Source organism: Arvicanthis niloticus, chromosome 9 (assembly GCF_011762505.2).
Source record: "Arvicanthis niloticus isolate mArvNil1 chromosome 9, mArvNil1.pat.X, whole genome shotgun sequence".
NCBI classification, from domain to species: domain Eukaryota; kingdom Metazoa; phylum Chordata; class Mammalia; order Rodentia; family Muridae; genus Arvicanthis; species Arvicanthis niloticus.
Genome location: NC_047666.1, coordinates 56,112,420 through 56,130,843, shown reverse-complemented (window position 1 = coordinate 56,130,843; position 18,424 = coordinate 56,112,420). Strand labels below are relative to the sequence as shown.

The window sequence follows — 18,424 nt, the reverse complement described above, 5'->3', positions numbered from 1 at the left end:
GACCCTTGCCTTTAAGTGGCTTCCTTAAAGGGGAAGGCTATCTGCAGTCCTGGACTGCCCAGCACTTCAGCCCTTGGGGACCCCTTGTCTCATCATTCCTTGCTGCTTTCTGAGGTGTATGTGCCATTGCTCCACTTGTCACTTCACCTCCCTGTCCCTGGAGAGTCAGGGTTAGACCATGACAGAGTCGTGGTGGGCTATGCCCATGTGGGGTGACAGCCTGTTGTGTGCTCCATCACAGGGATCACCAGGAACTTCTCCACCTGCTCCCCCAGTACCAGGACCTGCCCTGATGGCTACTGTGATGCTGTGGAGAGCCGGGATGTCAACATTTGCCCCCAGGACTGTCTCAGTAAGCCCATTCGAGGCCCGTGGTGATGCATTTTACCAGTGTGTAGGGAAGGGCATGAGGCGAGGGAGCTAGCAGCGGAGAGCTTGGAAACCCCATCCTCCACCTGAACACAGTCTAGAGCCACAAGTGTCCATTGAATGTGTCAGGGTGGACGGGGGTATTGCTTCATGTCTGTGCACAAGCTTAGCTTATGTAGGGCCATGGCCTCATCTTAGCACCAAAGAAGAGTCTGTAATAGTAGAACCAACCAAGCAGGATGGGTCAAGCCAGTTCTGCTACCATCTCATTTGAATGCTGGTTGTGCTCCCCTCAAGACTGGGCTTTTGTAGCCTGGCCTGTCTATCTTTGTTTACTGGTAAAGCTGCAGTCCCTGGCCCACCTTGCCTCTGATCTGTTTCCTCCATCTTTACTGGGGGCTAGCCATGGGTGATGTGTTCTGGGACCTCAGCAATGACTCTGAATAGTCTTGGTCCCCGCTACTTCCATAGCCATTATAGGGGGTATTGTGTTAAACTCCCTACCCAGGTGAAAAGGGCTTCTGAGCCTATTGCCTTCACTGGGCCTGAGCTACTGAGCCCGAGTTGGGAAGACTAATCACAGTCCAAGGACTCTGAGGTGTCAGGCCACACCAGGAGACTGAATATGCCACCTATGTCCTCAGATGCCGACATTGTTGGAGGGCACGAGCGAGGGGAGTCCCAGGGCATTAAAGCCGGCTATGGCATCTGCAACTGTTTTCCTGATGAGAAGAAGTGCTTCTGCGAGCCAGAGGACAGCCAGGGTAAGGCGTGCCTCCCACAGGGCTCCTGGACCTCCCCAAGCCCTCAAGAGAGTTCTGAGCAACATTTATGAGGTCCACCAAGGGAACAGACTATAGGGAGACAGACCCCAGGAGGGTCCTCTTTCCCTTTGGGCCCATTGTTATTGTTGAAACTATGGATAGGGGTCAGAGTCCCTCTAAAGCATTTCCTGTCTGCAGTTCCCAATGAAGGATGCTGAGAGGAGCAGTACTGTACAGTCTTGCTCGGGCTCTGGCACTATAGAAGGCTCCTGGTATTTGGCTCCTGGTATTTGGTCCCTGTCTCTAGGACCCCCTGTCCAAAGCCTCCGATCCTTTCTGTCTTTGTCATACCTTTTTATACTAGTCAGACATTTGCAACAGGAAAACAATACAGCTGGTGTGGTTGGCATACTGCCTCTGCTGTCTGATGCAGGCATTACGTGCAGCCCCCATACCACTGTTTCTTCTGTGAGACGGTGAACAGTAGTCCAGGAGAGGCGGTATGGCAATGCCTACCCAGTCAGTAACATCTCAGATAGTCACAGTGCAGTCCCTGTCACTCTGCCCTGCCACAGGCCCGTTGTGTGACGAGCTGTGCCGCACGGTCATCATAGCCGCTGTCCTCTTCTCCTTCATCATCTCTGTCCTGCTGTCCACCTTCTGCATCCACCGTTACCACAAGCATGCGCACAAGCCTCCCATTGCGTCAGCGGAAATGACCTTCTGCCGGCCGGCCCAGGGCTTCCCAATCAGCTATTCCTCCTCAGGCACCCGCCGGCCCTCACTGGATTCCATGGAGAACCAGGTCTCTGTGGACTCCTTCAAGATCCCGGTAAGGGGCCCCAAGAGGTAGGTGGACAGTGTTGGAGGATACACGGCCACACAGGCTTTCTTTACTACTTGGGGTACCCACAGATGGTGGATGCAGCATTACCTAGATCTCCCATCGCATAGGGCCAAGAGCAAGGGCATCCTTGCCTTCCAGAGGGAAGCTGGGCTGTGAAGTCAGCCTGTCTAGGAAGGAACTGACAGGTACTGATTTAGGTGGGACTGGCTGGGATCTGAGATGTAGGCCTTGAGGTCCCAGCGAGAGTGAGTGTGGCCCTACCTAGCAGGAGAGGAATGAGCAAAAGCCCCAAGGGATAAAACCAGTAATTCCTACACATGCACAGGCATGCATGCTCTGATACCCACCCAGAATGTGTGTTATGTCAGAGTAGGAACAGTAGAAGAGGCCCATGTTCTATAGCCTATCAATAGGCTAGTCTGTTGAGAAGCGAGGTAGGATGGGAGTGGGGCATAGAGTGTGGGGATCATAAAGAAGTATTGCTCCAGAGGTCCAGGGCAGCAGCATTATGTAGGGTAGATACCCCAACATGGAGGAGGAAGGCACTGAGGGCCCAGAAGATAGCCCCAGCCACTCTTGAGATGGACGTACCTTTCCATGGGTGCTGCTCAAAACCAAATTACCACTGAGGCCTCCCTGTCTTGGTCGTGTCTTTCCCGGGCTTGCTGTGTATGGCTTCTGCCCTTACCTTCAGGTAAAGCCCGCCCCTTCAGCACCCTGCTCTTACTTACTCAGGCTTCGGAAGCCAGGGTGCTCTGGGGACAGCTAGGACAGTGCTACAGGACAAGGGGCATGAGCAGAGTAAGCCACAGGTTTGGGTAGAGGAGCACCCAGTGGCCATGGGCCCATGGCAGTCTCTGTTTCAGGCTATGAAGTGGACTTAGGTGGCTAGGAGGTCCTGCCTCCTCCAGGGCCGATGTGAGTGACACTCAACCCTCACTCAGGGCCAAAGAAGTCCTCCCTGCTCCTGCTGACTCCCGGTGTGTGCTGCTTCTGGCAGTAGCTGGATCTACAACAGGCTCTAGGTTAAGCCAGCAGAGCTCTCCGTAACCCAGGTGGCACAGTGAGGCTGCATAGTAAGGCCATATAGTGTCCCCAAGGGTAAAGACACACCACGCTCACACATGTGCTCCAGAGTTAGCCTGGTGCCTTCAAGCTATACCCACTAGTGCCCCATGACTCAACCCCTCAGCCTGATTTCTCCAACATAAAGCATGGAGAGTTGGGTACTATGGCCCATTCCTGTGGTCCCAGAACGTGGGAAGAGCAAGCAAGAAGACCACAAGTTCAAGGCTAGACTAGGCTGAAACAAGCAAACAAAACAGTAAGGATATTGGTTTTTAAGATGAAAAATCTTTAAAGGAGCAAGTTTATACCATTTTCACACGCTTAGCGTAGTCTCTGGTATCTGTCTCAGACCTGTTTCCAGTGGCTACAGCAGAGTTGTGATACTAGCGATGTTTGTGCTTTCTTCACACTCGGGGGGCTTCACAATATACCAGGGTCACTCAGGAGCTTGCTAGAATGTGTGTATACTCAAAGGAGGCTATCCCCACAGGCTGTGTATATGTATGTGTATAAATCAGAGTGTGGCCTTTGGCCTGGAGCTGTGTGTCCTTATTAGGCAAGCTTTGTGGTTGGGGAAGCCTTAAAGAGCCTTGTAAACAGAAGCCTGAGGTCTACACGTGAGGACACATGAGGTGGACCAGCGGTGCCAGTGCCACAGGGTGGTCTTCTTGCCAGATGGTACTTGCCTGGCAAGAGTCCAGAAATGTATCCAGAGCGACCATGATTAGGCCTGATACATGGAAGGGACTTGAGTGGGATGCTGGGAAGGCAATGTGTCAGCTGGAGCTGGAGCTGGGGTGGAGCAAAATGGGGTGCATGGGATGGGCCACGGAAAGAGCAGCTGCCTCACACTTCCAGATGGGAGTTTCTCTCACAGGCAGGCGCACGGGGAGGTTGCTCTGAATGTTTGCATATGGAGAAATTCTGGGCTCAGAAGTGCCCTGAGCTGTGGGTGCCCATTCAATCCCTTAGGGGCTCCTGGGTGGGGGTGTCAAAGAAAACTTGGGTCTGGGAATTCTATCTAGTCAGCCACAAGCATCTCTGGACCCAGCTGGTCTTTGAGGATAAGAACGCCAGCCTACCTGGCCCTGTGTTACTTGGTGCAGTGAGGACAGGGTGACTCAAGGCCTTGAGTCCAGGCCCTACCCCTGGGGACTCACTTAAGACCTCTCTGGCCTGACCATGGTGTTTCCAGTGGTTGAGCTGTGAGGTGGTAGATGGAGTTAAGGAGATGGCCAGCGCTCTGCCTACTGGCCTCCTCGGGGGAGGAGTTAGTATTGAAAGGCCTTGCCTTCTTGCCCAACTTTCCTCCCTTCTCTGCTAATGGCCCCTGTCTCTACCCAATGTAGGAGGACCCAAAGTGGGAGTTTCCTCGGAAGAACTTAGTTCTTGGGAAAACCCTGGGAGAAGGCGAGTTTGGAAAAGTCGTCAAGGCCACAGCCTTCCGGCTGAAAGGCCGGGCAGGATATACCACAGTAGCTGTAAAAATGCTGAAAGGTAACTGTGGAGAGGCCGTATCTGTGTGTGTTGGGGGGGGGGGAGGGGGTGTCGCTGTCCTTCTGTGAGACCCTTGCAGAGCCACCATTGCTGCTCTGTGGTGCAAGCTGAGTGCCCTATAGACACATAGCCAGTGTTCCTGAAGAGGGCAGGTGAGGACCTTGCTCTAGAGGAAGATGGCTGGGTACCACTTCTGCACCATGTCAGAATAGAGGCCAGGGTTTAAAATGTCTTTAAAGCTCTTTGGGGGTAGAAGTGATAGTTTTGAGCAGCAGCCTAACCTGCCCCACTCATCCCTCTCATCCAAGAGGTCACTGGGATCCTGTCCACCGTCCCAGCAACCCGAGTCATCTCTCTTCCTGGGATCAGTCATGCCCTAGCTCTGGCTCTCAGTGTGCACATACCTTTCTTTTACAGGGGTGTGACTCTGGCTAGAGGCTGTGGCTGTACAGGGTGGGTAGCCTTCACTGTGGTCAGGTCTCCAGCTATCTAAACTGAGGGCCCAGTGGCAGCCAGACTGGGTGATGAAGAACTTGTGTGGCTGATGTATAGCTGAGTACAATGGTCAGGGACTATAGCACAAGAGTGTGTCTAGTTCTTCCCAAGATCCTCAACCAGGTTCAAAACCTCAGATTCTTGGTCTACCTAGACTTGTCTCCCAGCTCTGTCTGTCCTTCATCCCAGACCAGAGACAAGTGTGTCACCACTGGCTAGCCAACCAGGAAGAGAACTTGGCTACATGTCTTCATACCTCTGTATTCAGGTACCTACTGAGCACTAGAGCCGGCCCTGGCTGCCCTCAGGACATGTGTTCATATGACTTTGGTGAAGTCTGGTCGTCTTCACAGTGTGCCATATCCACTTAAGCACCCAAAAGAAGGATGGCATCTACCTCACAGAGAAAATACAGGCCTGATGTGTGGTGTGCACACCATGCTAGCGCCGCCTTCACTCCGGTGCACTCGTCCATGCAGGATCACAGTAACTGAGCAGAAGCTCCAAGCACACAGCAACAGCATTAAGATAGGCCACAGAACCCCAAACTTGTGTCTGGCAGGTTGGAGCATGGAGATCCGGTTCTCAGTGTAGGGTCCTCCCCTTTCTCCAGCACCTTTCTCTCTGAGTGGGTGTGTGGAGACGTAGGCAAGACCTCTCTCCTTCTGGAGAGACTTAAAAAGGGGTATTCTCTGTAGGCTTCTCTCTGCTAAAGGCAGCAGCTAAAGTGACATTCTGCCGTATACACAAGCAGTAGACCTGGATACAAACAAGTTGACCTATGGGCTCTTAACCCAGGGGTATACGAAGCCACTATTGGTTCACACTGAGGATTGTGAAGAGCCTTAAGCAGCTGGATGCTGAGGGTCTCCATGTAAATCTGTGAGGGAGATGGCAGTCCATTCTCTACTCAACATGGTCACCAAGGGCTACAGCAAACACAATTTCTGTGTGCTGTGTTTCAGAAAACGCCTCCCAGAGTGAATTACGAGACCTGCTCTCTGAGTTCAACCTTCTGAAACAAGTCAACCATCCACATGTCATCAAGTTGTATGGGGCCTGCAGCCAGGATGGTAAGGCTAAACCAGATGACAGGGTGGGAGGGAGGGCAGCTGCCAACACAGGGCTGGGATCCCTCTTCTGCCCTTGGCTGTCCTTACCCACTCTGCTTGCTTCTCCTTTCTGGAAGCTGGGCTTCTGGCTTCACTCTTAGTCTGCTGGGTATGTGTGTCTACTAGCTGAGCAGTCTAGTATCCCAGAGATTCGTGTTTGTAGCACTCCTCGGGCCTGCTGAGCACAGGTCTGTATGGTTTAGCGCTTGTTACAAGGAACTCTGAGACTGAACAGTGCATCTTGGGGATCTACAGAATAACAAGTATGCCCACAAGGGACCCTAACCCCAGCCCTGCAGGGAAGGTGCATTGTCACCTTCTGTTAGCTTTTCATACCTCCCCTGTTTTTGGCAGAGGAGTTTGGCACATGTGTGTGCCCTTGTGTGAGCAGTAAGATAGGTTGTGGCCTAGCTAGGCTAGTGCCAGGTCTAAGCTGTGAGATTTGCACAGGCCTTCTTGCCTCCATTGTTTTCCCTCTCCTACCTACAGGTCAAGGGTGGGAAAAGGTACTAAGTCTTAGTATAGGGCATGGTAGCAGCTCGGGGGTAGGGCTGAGAACAGTACTCACCGTCTCAGGAACCATGAGGAAGGTCTTACTGTACTTTGAAGGGAGCTAATGTCCTCATGGTCAGTGTAGGCCAAGAGTGAGTGGTAACTTCATGCTCCATATAGCCAGAGTAGATCTGTGCCTCCCCACTTGCTCATGAGGTGACAGAGCCTGGACCTGACTCCTTGCCCTGTACTGCCTCTCTCTGTCCCCAGGGCCACTTCTTCTCATCGTGGAGTATGCCAAGTACGGCTCCCTGAGGGGATTTCTCCGTGACAGCCGCAAGATCGGGCCTGCCTACGTGAGCAGTGGAGACGGCCGCAACTCCAGCTCCCTGGACCACCCAGATGAAAGGGTACTGACCATGGGTGACCTCATCTCCTTCGCCTGGCAGATCTCCAGGGGTATGCAGTACTTGGCTGAAATGAAGGTGAGAGCCCCAGATGCGGCGCTGCCCCTAGCGCCCAGCCCAGCCCCTGCCTACTGTGGCTGGTCTGAGGGTTCTTGCTGCGTCCTTTCTGCAGCTCGTGCATCGGGACCTAGCTGCCAGGAACATCTTGGTGGCTGAGGGCCGGAAGATGAAGATTTCTGACTTCGGGCTGTCCCGGGATGTTTATGAAGAAGATTCCTATGTGAAGAAAAGCAAGGTACCTGGCCATGAGTGTCCCAGTGAGTTTCCGGGAGGGCTCACAGCTATGCTGACAGGATGGGGTGGCACCCTTAGAATGACTGGAGGAGGAGAAATCTATCCCCTTCCTGGATCCCGAGGACCCCAATCAGACTTTTCTTGTATATGATCTTCCTGAGGTACTTGGTGCGTTTAATCACTTTCTAAGACTTCCCAATACCACAGAACTAGACTCCTTTCCACAGTTCCTCTCAGTTTCATAAAACAAGGCCTCTGTTCACTGTGTGTCTGCTCTTTGGCTCCTAGGAGGGTAGAGTAGAACCAATGGGCACATGATGCTTCCTGTTTTGTTGCTTTATATAGGAGTCTAACTGGGATTTCTGGGTAAAACTGGGTGCAGAGATGTACCTCAAGGGTCTTGAGAATTTCTACAAGTCTAGGCAACATGTGGACATCTGATTCACTGATGACATCTTGTTCCCAGGGCAACTGCCTTGCCTTGTCACCTGGCATCTGCTCTCCTAAAGCTTCATGTGACAACACTGGCAGGAAGAGTGCACGGGAGTGCTTAGGGGTCCTGGTGATGAGGTTTCCTAGCAACAGGCACCCAGCTCTGTCTGCTTTGGCTTTGCTGTGAGGCTCATAGGTCCTCGTGTGTTACCACAGGCTACAGGTGCTGTGTTTGTTTGTTCTGGGGTTTCTGTGGTGATAGCAGATCTCAGAACTGCATAAAGGAAGTAGAACGGGCTGCTGTGCCACTACTCTGCAGAGGATGAGAGAGAACCTTTCTACACACACACACACACACACACACACACACACACACACACACAAAAAAAAAAAAAAAAAAAAAAACAAAACAAAACACAGGAACGCTCATGCACATACGTATCTTCCAGGGAGGCCTGCTATCACAGTGGAAGTGTACAGGTACGGCTTTCAGGGGCTTTGACAGCCTCCAAGAGCACAGGCCACAGGCTCTGCAGACAGTACTGTCAGGAGCACAGTCATACATCACAAAGGGTATAAGCCTAGGAAGCATGTTCAGGCCAACGGAAATGACCGTGAGTGTGTGCTTTTAAAATGATACGTTTCTTCAGACCTCTTCATTGAGCTGTTCATACTGTTGTTGAAGAGGATTTGTTAGAACAGACACCAGCACTGCTGTGGGGTCGGGGAGGGTTTGCTCATTCTGAGATGCTGGAAGAATCCCAAGAGAAGGAAAATCCAGCTTTGGCTCGCAAATGTTTTCTTCCTACAAGGTTTCTCAGATGAGCCTTGCTGGCGGCATACAAAGTTCACAGGATGGAAACCAGGTGTGGGTTTCCCAAATGCGTGTGCTCTTGGGATACTAGCAGGAAACTTACCTTGCAGGACAAGTTCTTGGCTCTGCACTGGGGAGAACTGTTCTGCCCCACCCAGGGTGCCTCAGAGCCCTGGCAACCCTGCCATAGGTGGATTTCATGGGTTAGTTCTTTACAGGGCTGTGGTATGTGAAGGGTTGCTCTCTGTGGCTGTGGGCAGTTTTCTTGACTCCCAGTAGAATCTCAACCAAGCCAAAGGTTCAGGCTTGAGCTGTGGCCCCTTCAAGATTGTACACAGTTATTCTGTCCCCAGGACATACAGTATTCCATGTTCCCTCCAGAGCTAGGCTGAAGGGTATGGCTGACTACCTTGGTTACAGAGCTTAGAGCCTTACTGATACCTTCTTCCACTACCTCTAGGGCCGGATTCCCGTCAAATGGATGGCAATTGAGTCTCTCTTCGACCATATCTATACCACTCAAAGTGATGTGTAAGTGTGGAAGTTGCCATCCTGGGGTGGGGAGATTGGGCCATGAAGCCTTCCTTGTCTCTGAAGCTTTGCAAGGGGACACTGCTGGTTCTGAGTACCTCTTTATAATGTTAGTCACCCACGATGAGCCCAGGCTAAGAGATCAGCAGGTATTCATTCAGCAAATGGCTGGGCCCAGGTAGCAATTCTGCCAACCACAGTGCTGTGTGTAGGAGTGGGGTGGGGGATGGGCAGTCAGAACCTACTTCTGGCCCCTTGCTTCTTCCACACCCTCTCCTCTCTTCTCCCAAGGCTGCTGGACGGCATGAGTCAGGCACAGCATCCTGTGATGTTTACCTGCCTACAGGTGGGGTTCAGGAACTTGCAGACAGATGACAAGATGTGATTTGTTTTTCTAAAGACAAAATACTTGGTTTAGAAGTGTTCTGCAATCTTGCAGACATGCAGATCTTGAATAGAGAGCTATGAAAATCGAGTTCTTTCTTAAGCAATTCCAAACAATAGTTTTCTGATGACAACAAGTTGATTTAGAAGAATTGGAAAATGCAAAGAAAAAACCAGTAGGGGACAAACAGCCTTGAATCACAGCGGGCTCCTCCCTTGTGGTTACCTTCGACTCTTTCCTGGAGCTCGAACATACATGCGTCATCACAGATGATAACATGTTTCGTGATGTTTTTATCCCCACCCCATAGTTTTCTCTTACTACTAAATATTTTCTAAAGACTTTATGAAAATTTCCTAGCACACCCTAGTTCTGTTGCTAGGATCTGGCTCTTTAAAGGTCGTTGCTTCGGTGGTAGCAGCTTGGGACCCTAGCATCTCAGCTCTGTCACACACCTGCCTGTGCAGCAGAGTCAGGCTGAGATCCCTGTGTGTGATCCATGTAGGTGCTGGCAGCTGATTAGGTCAGTTACAGACATAGAGATCCAGGGTCCACTAAGGGGGCTCCAGGAGCCAGGAAGCTGCTCACTGCTTCCCTTCCTTGCCACAGGTGGTCTTTTGGAGTGCTGCTATGGGAGATCGTGACCCTGGGAGGCAACCCCTACCCTGGAATTCCTCCTGAACGACTCTTCAACCTTCTGAAGACAGGCCACAGGATGGAGAGGCCAGACAACTGCAGTGAGGAAATGTGAGTGGACTTTTTCTGCCCAGCCAGCCTCTGGCCCTCATATTCTAGGCCCTGGATGGGAAGTAAAACAGCCGTCCATTCTCTTCTCCTTCCCAAGAAGCCCAGTGCCACCTGAGTAAGCTGGTGACGGGAGTGACAGAGAGCCATCAACAGTCATGAGATAAAGAGATGCTGGGGTTCCTTCTGCACGGTGTGTGGAAGGGAGGACGTGTGCAAGGGACATCAGAACAGCGAGGCAGAGGGCAAAGACAGCCTCAGCCCAAGAGTGCCAGCATCCCAAAGCCGCTGTGATTTATACCAGACAGCTAATCAGATGGTCCAGAGACCAGGTTAAAAGGAGTAGGGACAATAACTGGATACACTGGTACATTCGTGCCACGATCAGTGCCTAGCTGAGAGCAAGGTTAGGCATGCCAGAGTGGGGAAGATGCCACCTCAAGCACTGGGATGGCAGTCAGCCACCCAACATAACACACACATCACAGCTCTGGAACCCTTGGCCACTCCCAGCTTCTGGGGAAGCAGGGTTCAGGACAGAGATAAGACTGAGAGCCGGATAAGCTTGGTTTCTCAATTCTTAAATCCTTGAGCTTTCCGTAGAATTATGTGATGAAATCCAATCACACCTACCCCATTTCCCTCCTCCAGCTCCCCCACACCCACACCCTCGCCACGTGTCCCCTCTCCCATTTCATCTCATTTTGGGATAACCCATTAAAGACCAATTAGTCCTGCCTATATATATGCACATGGGTGTGGGGCCATCCACTGCAACGTGGGAACCTTTTCAGTGGCCACACCCTTCAGGGAGAATGAGTCTCCCTCCCACAGCAACTGTTCACTGCCAGCAGCCCATAAGCAAAGGATGGGGCCTAGAGATTATCTACTCCGTTTGTGCCAGAAATGTGGCACATCACTGGTCATGTGACAGGAAACAGAGCCACTATGAGTTTGTGAGTGCAGCACCCATGCCATGTCCAGAAGACCACACAGTGCTCCTCCCTAATCTCTGCCTGCACCTTACATCCATTCTGCCTCCTCATCCATGATGTTTCCTGGGCTTTGACTGAGAGAGCGGACATTGCTGTATATGGCCGGTTTAGGGCTAAGTACTAACTAAGCAGAGTTTCTTATTCATGGCGCTCTGACCAGTTATGTGTGTCTCTGTTGACCACTACTCACCACATAAAGAAAAGAAAAGAAAAAAGAAGAAGAAACTTCTCTGACCAAGCCTGAGCCCGGGTCTCTGGGTATAAATATGAATATTTTGAAAGCAGTGTGACAGCATGGTGTTTAGCAAAGTAAAAATAACAGCAGGTTTTATCCTAGAGCCTGGGACGTCTCCAGCCATGGACTTTTGAATAAGAATACAGAGCCAGGTTTGATGTTCCCTCAAATCCAGTCAGAAAGTTGTTATAATTAGACATTGTATTTGTTTCCACCTGTAAGTGTCTTCAGTCAGTTTCTCCTTTCTACACATTTTAAGGACTTTGCTTTCTACTGAGCCACCTACTCAGTGGGCGCAGGGTGGAAACACTGAATGCTCATGTTGGTATAAGGAGAGAACAATAAACCCCTCTGGAGAGAGGCCACCAGGGGGATGCACCACAGTGTCAGTGTCCTGCCTCTTCGTCCAACTTGGAAGCTCAGAGTTGCAAATGGTTTAGAAAGAGCCTAGAGAGAGGAGACATAGCCCCCTTAGACCCAGTGTGCCGACCTTGCCAGGGCTTCACCACCCACCTCTGCTTCCCTCCAGGTACCGCCTGATGCTGCAGTGCTGGAAGCAGGAGCCAGACAAGCGGCCAGTGTTTGCTGACATCAGCAAGGATCTGGAGAAGATGATGGTCAAGAGCAGAGTGAGTCCCAGAGTCACTGCCAAAGGCTCACCTTGGGATAGTAGTTTGAGGCTCTCTGTGCTTACACTGCAAGGCCAGAGGGAGATGACTGTGCTATACCACAGGGCAGGCAGTGGATGAAAACCTGCCACTTAAGCCAGTCCCCTTGGGCTGTTCAGTAATGAAAACATCTTGGTTTCTAGCTTGTCTTCAGACAAGAGCTCTTCACAGGCAAGTACTGAAGAGTATTTCAAAACCAAAGGAGAGCTTTTGTAATAACGGAAAAGAATGCCAAAGACTTGAAGCACACGTCCTAAATGCGTAAGCTCTGGGGTACTGGGGGTAGGCAGTGACTAGGGTTAGAACTCTGGCAATATGAGTGTCCCTTCAAGGGCGTCTTGCTCTCACCACGTGGGACCTACAGGAATAGGAGACCCTGCAAGCCAGGTCCTCTGAATTTTAAGAAGTTCATGTTGTCTCCCAATTTTAATAACTTTACTGCTCATGTAGATTTCCAAAGCCTGGTGTCAGCCAAACAAAACAAGTGGGAACAGTCAGCCTCTGTGCCTTGCTGAGAAGGCTGAATAATTTTTGCCTAATATTTATTGAGCAACTGTTTGTACTGTTCGTACTGGATGCTAGGGAGCCAGGTAAACAGGGCCAAACAGGACCAAACAGGCATCCTCAGTCACACTACCCCCTTTTGAGGACTTGTCTTCATCTTTATTAAAAGCTGCCCTTCCTTCAGATTCCAAAAGAGTACATGCACGGTCTTGGCTCCCAGCAATAAAATACAGCAGCTTGTGTTGCTGGAGAGGTGGCTTAGCCAGTAAGAACACTTGCATAATCACGAGGACCTGAGTTCAAATCCCAGCATCTATATAAAAAGCCAAGTGTGGCCAGTACTATCAAGGACAAGGACAGAAATCTCCTGATTGGTGGGACTTGCTGAGAAATGGCTCCAGATTCAGTGACAGACCCACCGTGTCTTAAGGGACCAAGGTGAGGAGTGGCAGAGCAGGATGTCATTCTCAGGTGTCACAGATACATCCACACAGATGTGCACATACACTACATTTATTACACACATTCCCACAGATTAAAAAAAAAAAAACTCAGTTTCGTTGGTTTTTCCTTTTATTGAAAGTAGATTTCTCATACAATATATTCTGACCATGTTTTCCCCTCCCTATACTCCTAGTTCCTCTCCACCTCCCCTCCCTGACTGATCCACTCCCTTTCTGTCTCTCATTAGCAAAAATAACAATAATAATAATAGGTAGCTAAGAGATAATAATAAAGTGAAATAAAATATAATAAGGTACAAAACCAAATCAGAATAGGATAAGACAAACAGAAAGTAAAGAGCCAAAGAAAAAGCACAAGAAACAGATACAAATACAAAGACATATTTGTTTGCACATTCGGGAATCCAATAACAATACAAAACTGAAACTATAATGTTTGTGTATGTGTATGTATATGTGCTGGAGGTCAGCCCCAGGGGGTCTTCTTTTTTGTTCTTGGTGGTTCTTGAGGCAGCGGCAGAGGAAGAGTCAGTGGGAGTAAGACTTGGTCTTATGAGAAGTTGAGGGTTGCTGTATAATAGTAAAACGTTTTTCTATCTCAATTCTAAGTCACATTGCTTCGGTAGCCGACCCGCTCTGAGTTCCTTTGAGGAACTGTTTAGCACCTTATCCTAAAACAGCAAGAGATTTAAAGTAGCCTCTGTTTTATCTCCACAAGAATTGCATGGCTCTTACTTTGTCTGCTATTTGAAGTCCCAGGAAGGAAAAGGGATACTTTGAAAAGTGATTTTAGCATTTACTTCTAAGTTGTAAAAAGTTTCCTATGAAAGCTCGTCAAGAAAAAGGGGGAAGGAAAGGACTTGTAAGAAAAGGGGGGATATGGGGCCTAAGAAACGGGACAAGCAGAATCTAAGAAAAGCCAGGTAAGGAGAGAGTGCAAGCAAACTCTTCTCTTTGTCCTCAGCACTTAAACATCTTTCAGAATACATGAGCATATGCTAAAAGGTTCATCACAAGTTTACACATAAATTCAAATCATAAATAAGTTTACAATATTTACATGCATGTCCATTAGGAGAAATTGTCTGGCTAAACATTCGTCACTTGTCACCAGCTTTGCAGGTTCATGGAGAGTTAAAAAACATGACTAAGTTATTAGTGAGGTTTTGTATAGACAAACCCAGTCAATATTTTATCTTCTGTCCTAGCACTATAATAAATTGTTAGTTCCCTTTTTAATGACCTTTGGTTAATGGTTTTACAACTGCCTGGAATGTGTTCTAAGTTGCAGAATGCCTGCTTACTGTCTCAGAAGCAAGTAACTCGTGACACCAAAGACTGGCAGAGTTCTTGTTGTAGTTTTTACTATCAGAAAGTATTTAATAGTGTTATTAAAGGAGCTTAAATGATTACTATAAATTTAGGAATTCTTACAGGATCATCATTAAGGATTCAGAAATCATCTATTCGTCTATATAATATCACTACAAGATACAACATGTACAAGACAGTACATCTTCATTGTTCTGCAGAGGTCTGCTCAGAGGGGTAGGCTAATACCTAGTGATTGTTGTGTGTATTTAATTATAACAGGAAAAGCATATTAATAGCAGGAATCTTTCCTAAAATGAATTTCTTCTGAACCTTGCCTACTAGAGCCCCATCATAGATTTTTAATCCATGGCGGAGTTATCTCGGGAAGATCACCTGCTAGTTATTCTCCTATGACAGCTCCTAACATATATGTATATGTACATGTACATGATGTATATGTATACATATATGTATTCTGACCCAACAAGGAACCTCCAAAAATGTGGCTGAGTTCATTTTCTGCTGGATATCTCCTGCTGGGCATGTAGCCTACTCTAGAATAATTTGTTTCTTCAGTGAGACTTGAAAAAACTAAATTTTCATTTGCAAATGGTTGTCAAACGGAGATTGCTTCTGCGTTAGGGATGAGGGCATATGTCCACTTCTCCTTTCAGCTCTAGGACTCTGTCTAGTGCAGACCTGTGCATGCTATTTCAGTCTTTAATATGTGCATTGGCCTTTCTGTATTTAGAAGGCCCTATTTCCTTGGTGTCCTCCATCCCTTCTGTCTCTTACACTTTGCCTATTTTGTAGGCTGCTACTTTGTCTAAGCGACAGTGTCCTTGTTTGTGCAGAAGCTTCTCAGTTTCATCCTGTTATTAATTGTTTATCTCAGTGCCTGTGCTAACAGTGTTCTGTTGAGGAAGTATTTTCCAAATTAACTCAGAGAAGAGAGAGAGTACCCAAATTAACAAATCAGAAATGAAAAGGGGGACTTAATCACAACAAACACTGAGGAAATCTAGAGAATCATAAGAACATACTTGAAAACCTGTACTTCACCAAATTGGAAAATCTAAAATAAATGGATACTTTTTTCAAAGAGTTAAATCCACATCAGATAAACAATTGAAACTGATCTGTAAACCCTAGTGAAGTAGAGGCAATCATTAAAAATCTCCCAATCGCCCCCCCCCCAAAAAGACCCAGGGCCAGATGGTTTTAGCACATAATTCTAGCAAAATTTCAAAGAAGAATTAATGCCAATATTCTTCTTCAAATTATTCTACAAAATATAAACAGCGAACGCTGCCCAGTTCATTTTATGAGGCCACAATTACTGTAATACCTAGACAACAAAGAGGAAAAAATCAGACATTTCCCTTATAAGCATAGGTGCAAATTTTTTCAATAAACCCAAGAACACATCAAAAAGAACATCCATGGTGATAAGTAGGTTTCATCCCAGAAATCCAGGGATAGTTCAACATGGGTAAATGGGTAAATGTAATCCATCATATAAACAAACTTAAAGGCAAAAACCACAGGATCATCTCATTAGATGCAGAAAAGGCCTTTGACAAAATCCTCTTCATGATAAAAGTCCTGAAGAGATTAGGGATACAAGGGACATACCTCAACACATAGTAAAGGCAGTTTTACAGCAGGCCCATAGCCAACATCAACTTAAATAGAAACTGGAAGCATTTTCACTAAATCAGGAGCAAGACGAGGTTATCAACTCTGACCGTACCTGTTCAGTGTAGCACTTGAAGTTTTAGCTAGAGCAATAAGACAACTGAAGGAGAAAAGGATACAAATGGGAAAGGAAGAAGTCACGTATCTTTCTTTGTAAATAATATGATAGTAAACAAGTGACCCAAAAGTTTCCACCAGGACACTCTTTACAGGTGATAAACACTTTCAGCAAAGTAGCTAGGTACAAAATTAACTTACAAAAAATCAGTAGCTCTTCTGTGTACAAATAACAAATGGGCTAAGAAAGAAATCAGGGAAACAACATTTTTCATAAAAGCCTAAATAATAATAATAATAAAATATCTCAGGATAACTTGAGCAAAGCAGGTGAAAAACTTGCATGATGTAAACTTTTAAGACATTGAAGAAAAAAATCTGAAGAAGATAGCCGAACATGGAAAGCTCTCCCATGCTCATGGATTGGTACTGTTAATAGTGTGGAAGTGGCCATCCTGCCAAAAGCAATCTACGGTGCAATCTCTGTCAAAATAACAGCACAGTTCTCTTCACAAATCTTGAGAGGGCAGTTTTTTACATCATATGGAAACACACAAAAAAAATCGGGATAGCTAAAATAATCCTGATCGATAGAAGAACTATCCCTTATTTCAAGTTGTATCACAAAGCTAAGTAATAAAAAAAGACTACATTACTGACACAGGAATAGGCATGTTGATCATTGGAATCAAAACTGAAGACCCAACCCTATGGACACCTGTCTTTTGATAAAGAAGCCAGAAATATACCAGGAAAAGACACGTCTTCAACAAATAGTGCTAGTCAAACTGGATGGCTGCCTATAGAAGAATCCAAGTAGACCCATGTTTGTCAACCTACTCAAAACTCAACTCCAAATGGATCAAAGATCTCAGCATAAAATTGATATACTAAATCTGATAGAGAAAGTGATGAACAACCTTGACTGCATTAACACAGTTTTGTTTCTTGAGAAAATCTTCAAGATGTGTGGGTTTAGGGTTGTCCTGAGCAGAAGTTACAATAGATGCCAAAATTGCAGTGTTGAGAAACAGCCAGGACAACACTGGAATTGGCTACGTAGTTAAGTGGTGTAACACAAGTAGCAGGCACCTTACATTTGTTGTACATGGGAGTTGAGGTCCCCGTATCTATATCTGTGCCCTGTAACAGCAGAGGTCCTGGGAGGGAAGCTGAAAAGCATCCATTTGGGTTGAATGGCACATTATGTTTCTACAGGAATAATGTGATCACAGCAAGTGCTTTCAGGCCCAAGACTATGCAAAGAAGCCACTTCCCCAGCCCTCTGCTCTTGGTTGGATTAAGGAACCCTAGTGCCTTACCTCAGTGTCATCCTCCTGGATGGAGGCTGTGGTCTTATAGAGGGGCCAAGAAACAGTATAGGGTAGGGGTAGAGCCAGCACCTCTGCCCCATGAGCATAAAGGGGCCCTGTTTAGGTTTAGGAATGGCCCAGGGTCAACGATAACTGGCCATCTCTCTTTCTCTCTCTCTCTCCCAGGACTACTTGGACCTGGCTGCATCCACCCCTTCAGACTCACTGCTCTATGACGATGGGCTCTCAGAAGAGGAGACACCCCTGGTGGACTGTAACAATGCTCCCCTCCCGCGCTCCCTCCCTTCCACATGGATTGAAAACAAACTCTATGGTAGAATTTCACATGCATTTACTAGATTCTAGCAACGCTGTCCCTTCTGCACCATCCCAACTCTGTAACGCTTTTTAAAAGTGTTTCTGATCCCACCGAAACCAAAGCCTCCTCTGAACCCTTTTCTTTGTAAATATCTGACTTTGCATCTAGTTTACATACATTCAGGCATTTTGCAGCTATGTCTTTCTCAAAGGATGTGAAAATAAGTGTCATTACTACACAGCCCAGCAACTTAAGATGACACAGGAGAAGCGGATTAGAGCAGAATTCTCAGGGGCCATTGGGAAGCAAATCATAGTACTTCTGACTTCGTTACTTAAATTTACCTGATCTGGGGAGGGAGTAAATTTTGCCAGGGAAAGCTGGCATTCCCAGCTCGCAGTGATAACATAGCTAGGGTATCCCCAGGCTGCTCCTGGGCTGGTGTGTGCCTCGTGGAAGACGTCTATATTCTCACTTCCAGCTCTGTGTCCATCGCCAGGCAGTGGGGGGCAGTGGGGAAACCATGTGGGCCCTGGGCAGACACCAGACTGCTGCTTTCACATCCTTTGCACCCTATCCCCATCACGATGTTGTCACTTACGAAGC

The 18,424-nt window shown here is 47.8% G+C and overlaps 1 protein-coding gene across 2 annotated transcripts in view; it reads left to right on the top strand.

Annotated features, from left to right (window-relative positions):
* Positions 1-18,424, top strand: part of Ret (ret proto-oncogene) — a 44,256-nt gene that overhangs the window by 22,902 nt on the left and 2,930 nt on the right. The window contains exons 9-19 of one of the 2 annotated variants that reach the window (XM_034511973.2): positions 242-352; positions 1,014-1,133; positions 1,709-1,965; positions 4,398-4,545; positions 6,006-6,113; positions 6,915-7,129; positions 7,224-7,346; positions 9,052-9,122; positions 10,117-10,254; positions 12,011-12,110; positions 17,686-17,833. In XM_034511973.2, the coding sequence (XP_034367864.1) occupies positions 242-352; positions 1,014-1,133; positions 1,709-1,965; positions 4,398-4,545; positions 6,006-6,113; positions 6,915-7,129; positions 7,224-7,346; positions 9,052-9,122; positions 10,117-10,254; positions 12,011-12,110; positions 17,686-17,833 (1,539 nt within the window). Of the gene's footprint in view, positions 1-241; positions 353-1,013; positions 1,134-1,708; positions 1,966-4,397; positions 4,546-6,005; positions 6,114-6,914; positions 7,130-7,223; positions 7,347-9,051; positions 9,123-10,116; positions 10,255-12,010; positions 12,111-17,685; positions 17,993-18,424 lie in introns of those variants that run through there. The other variant, XM_034511975.2, reaches the window with a different exon arrangement.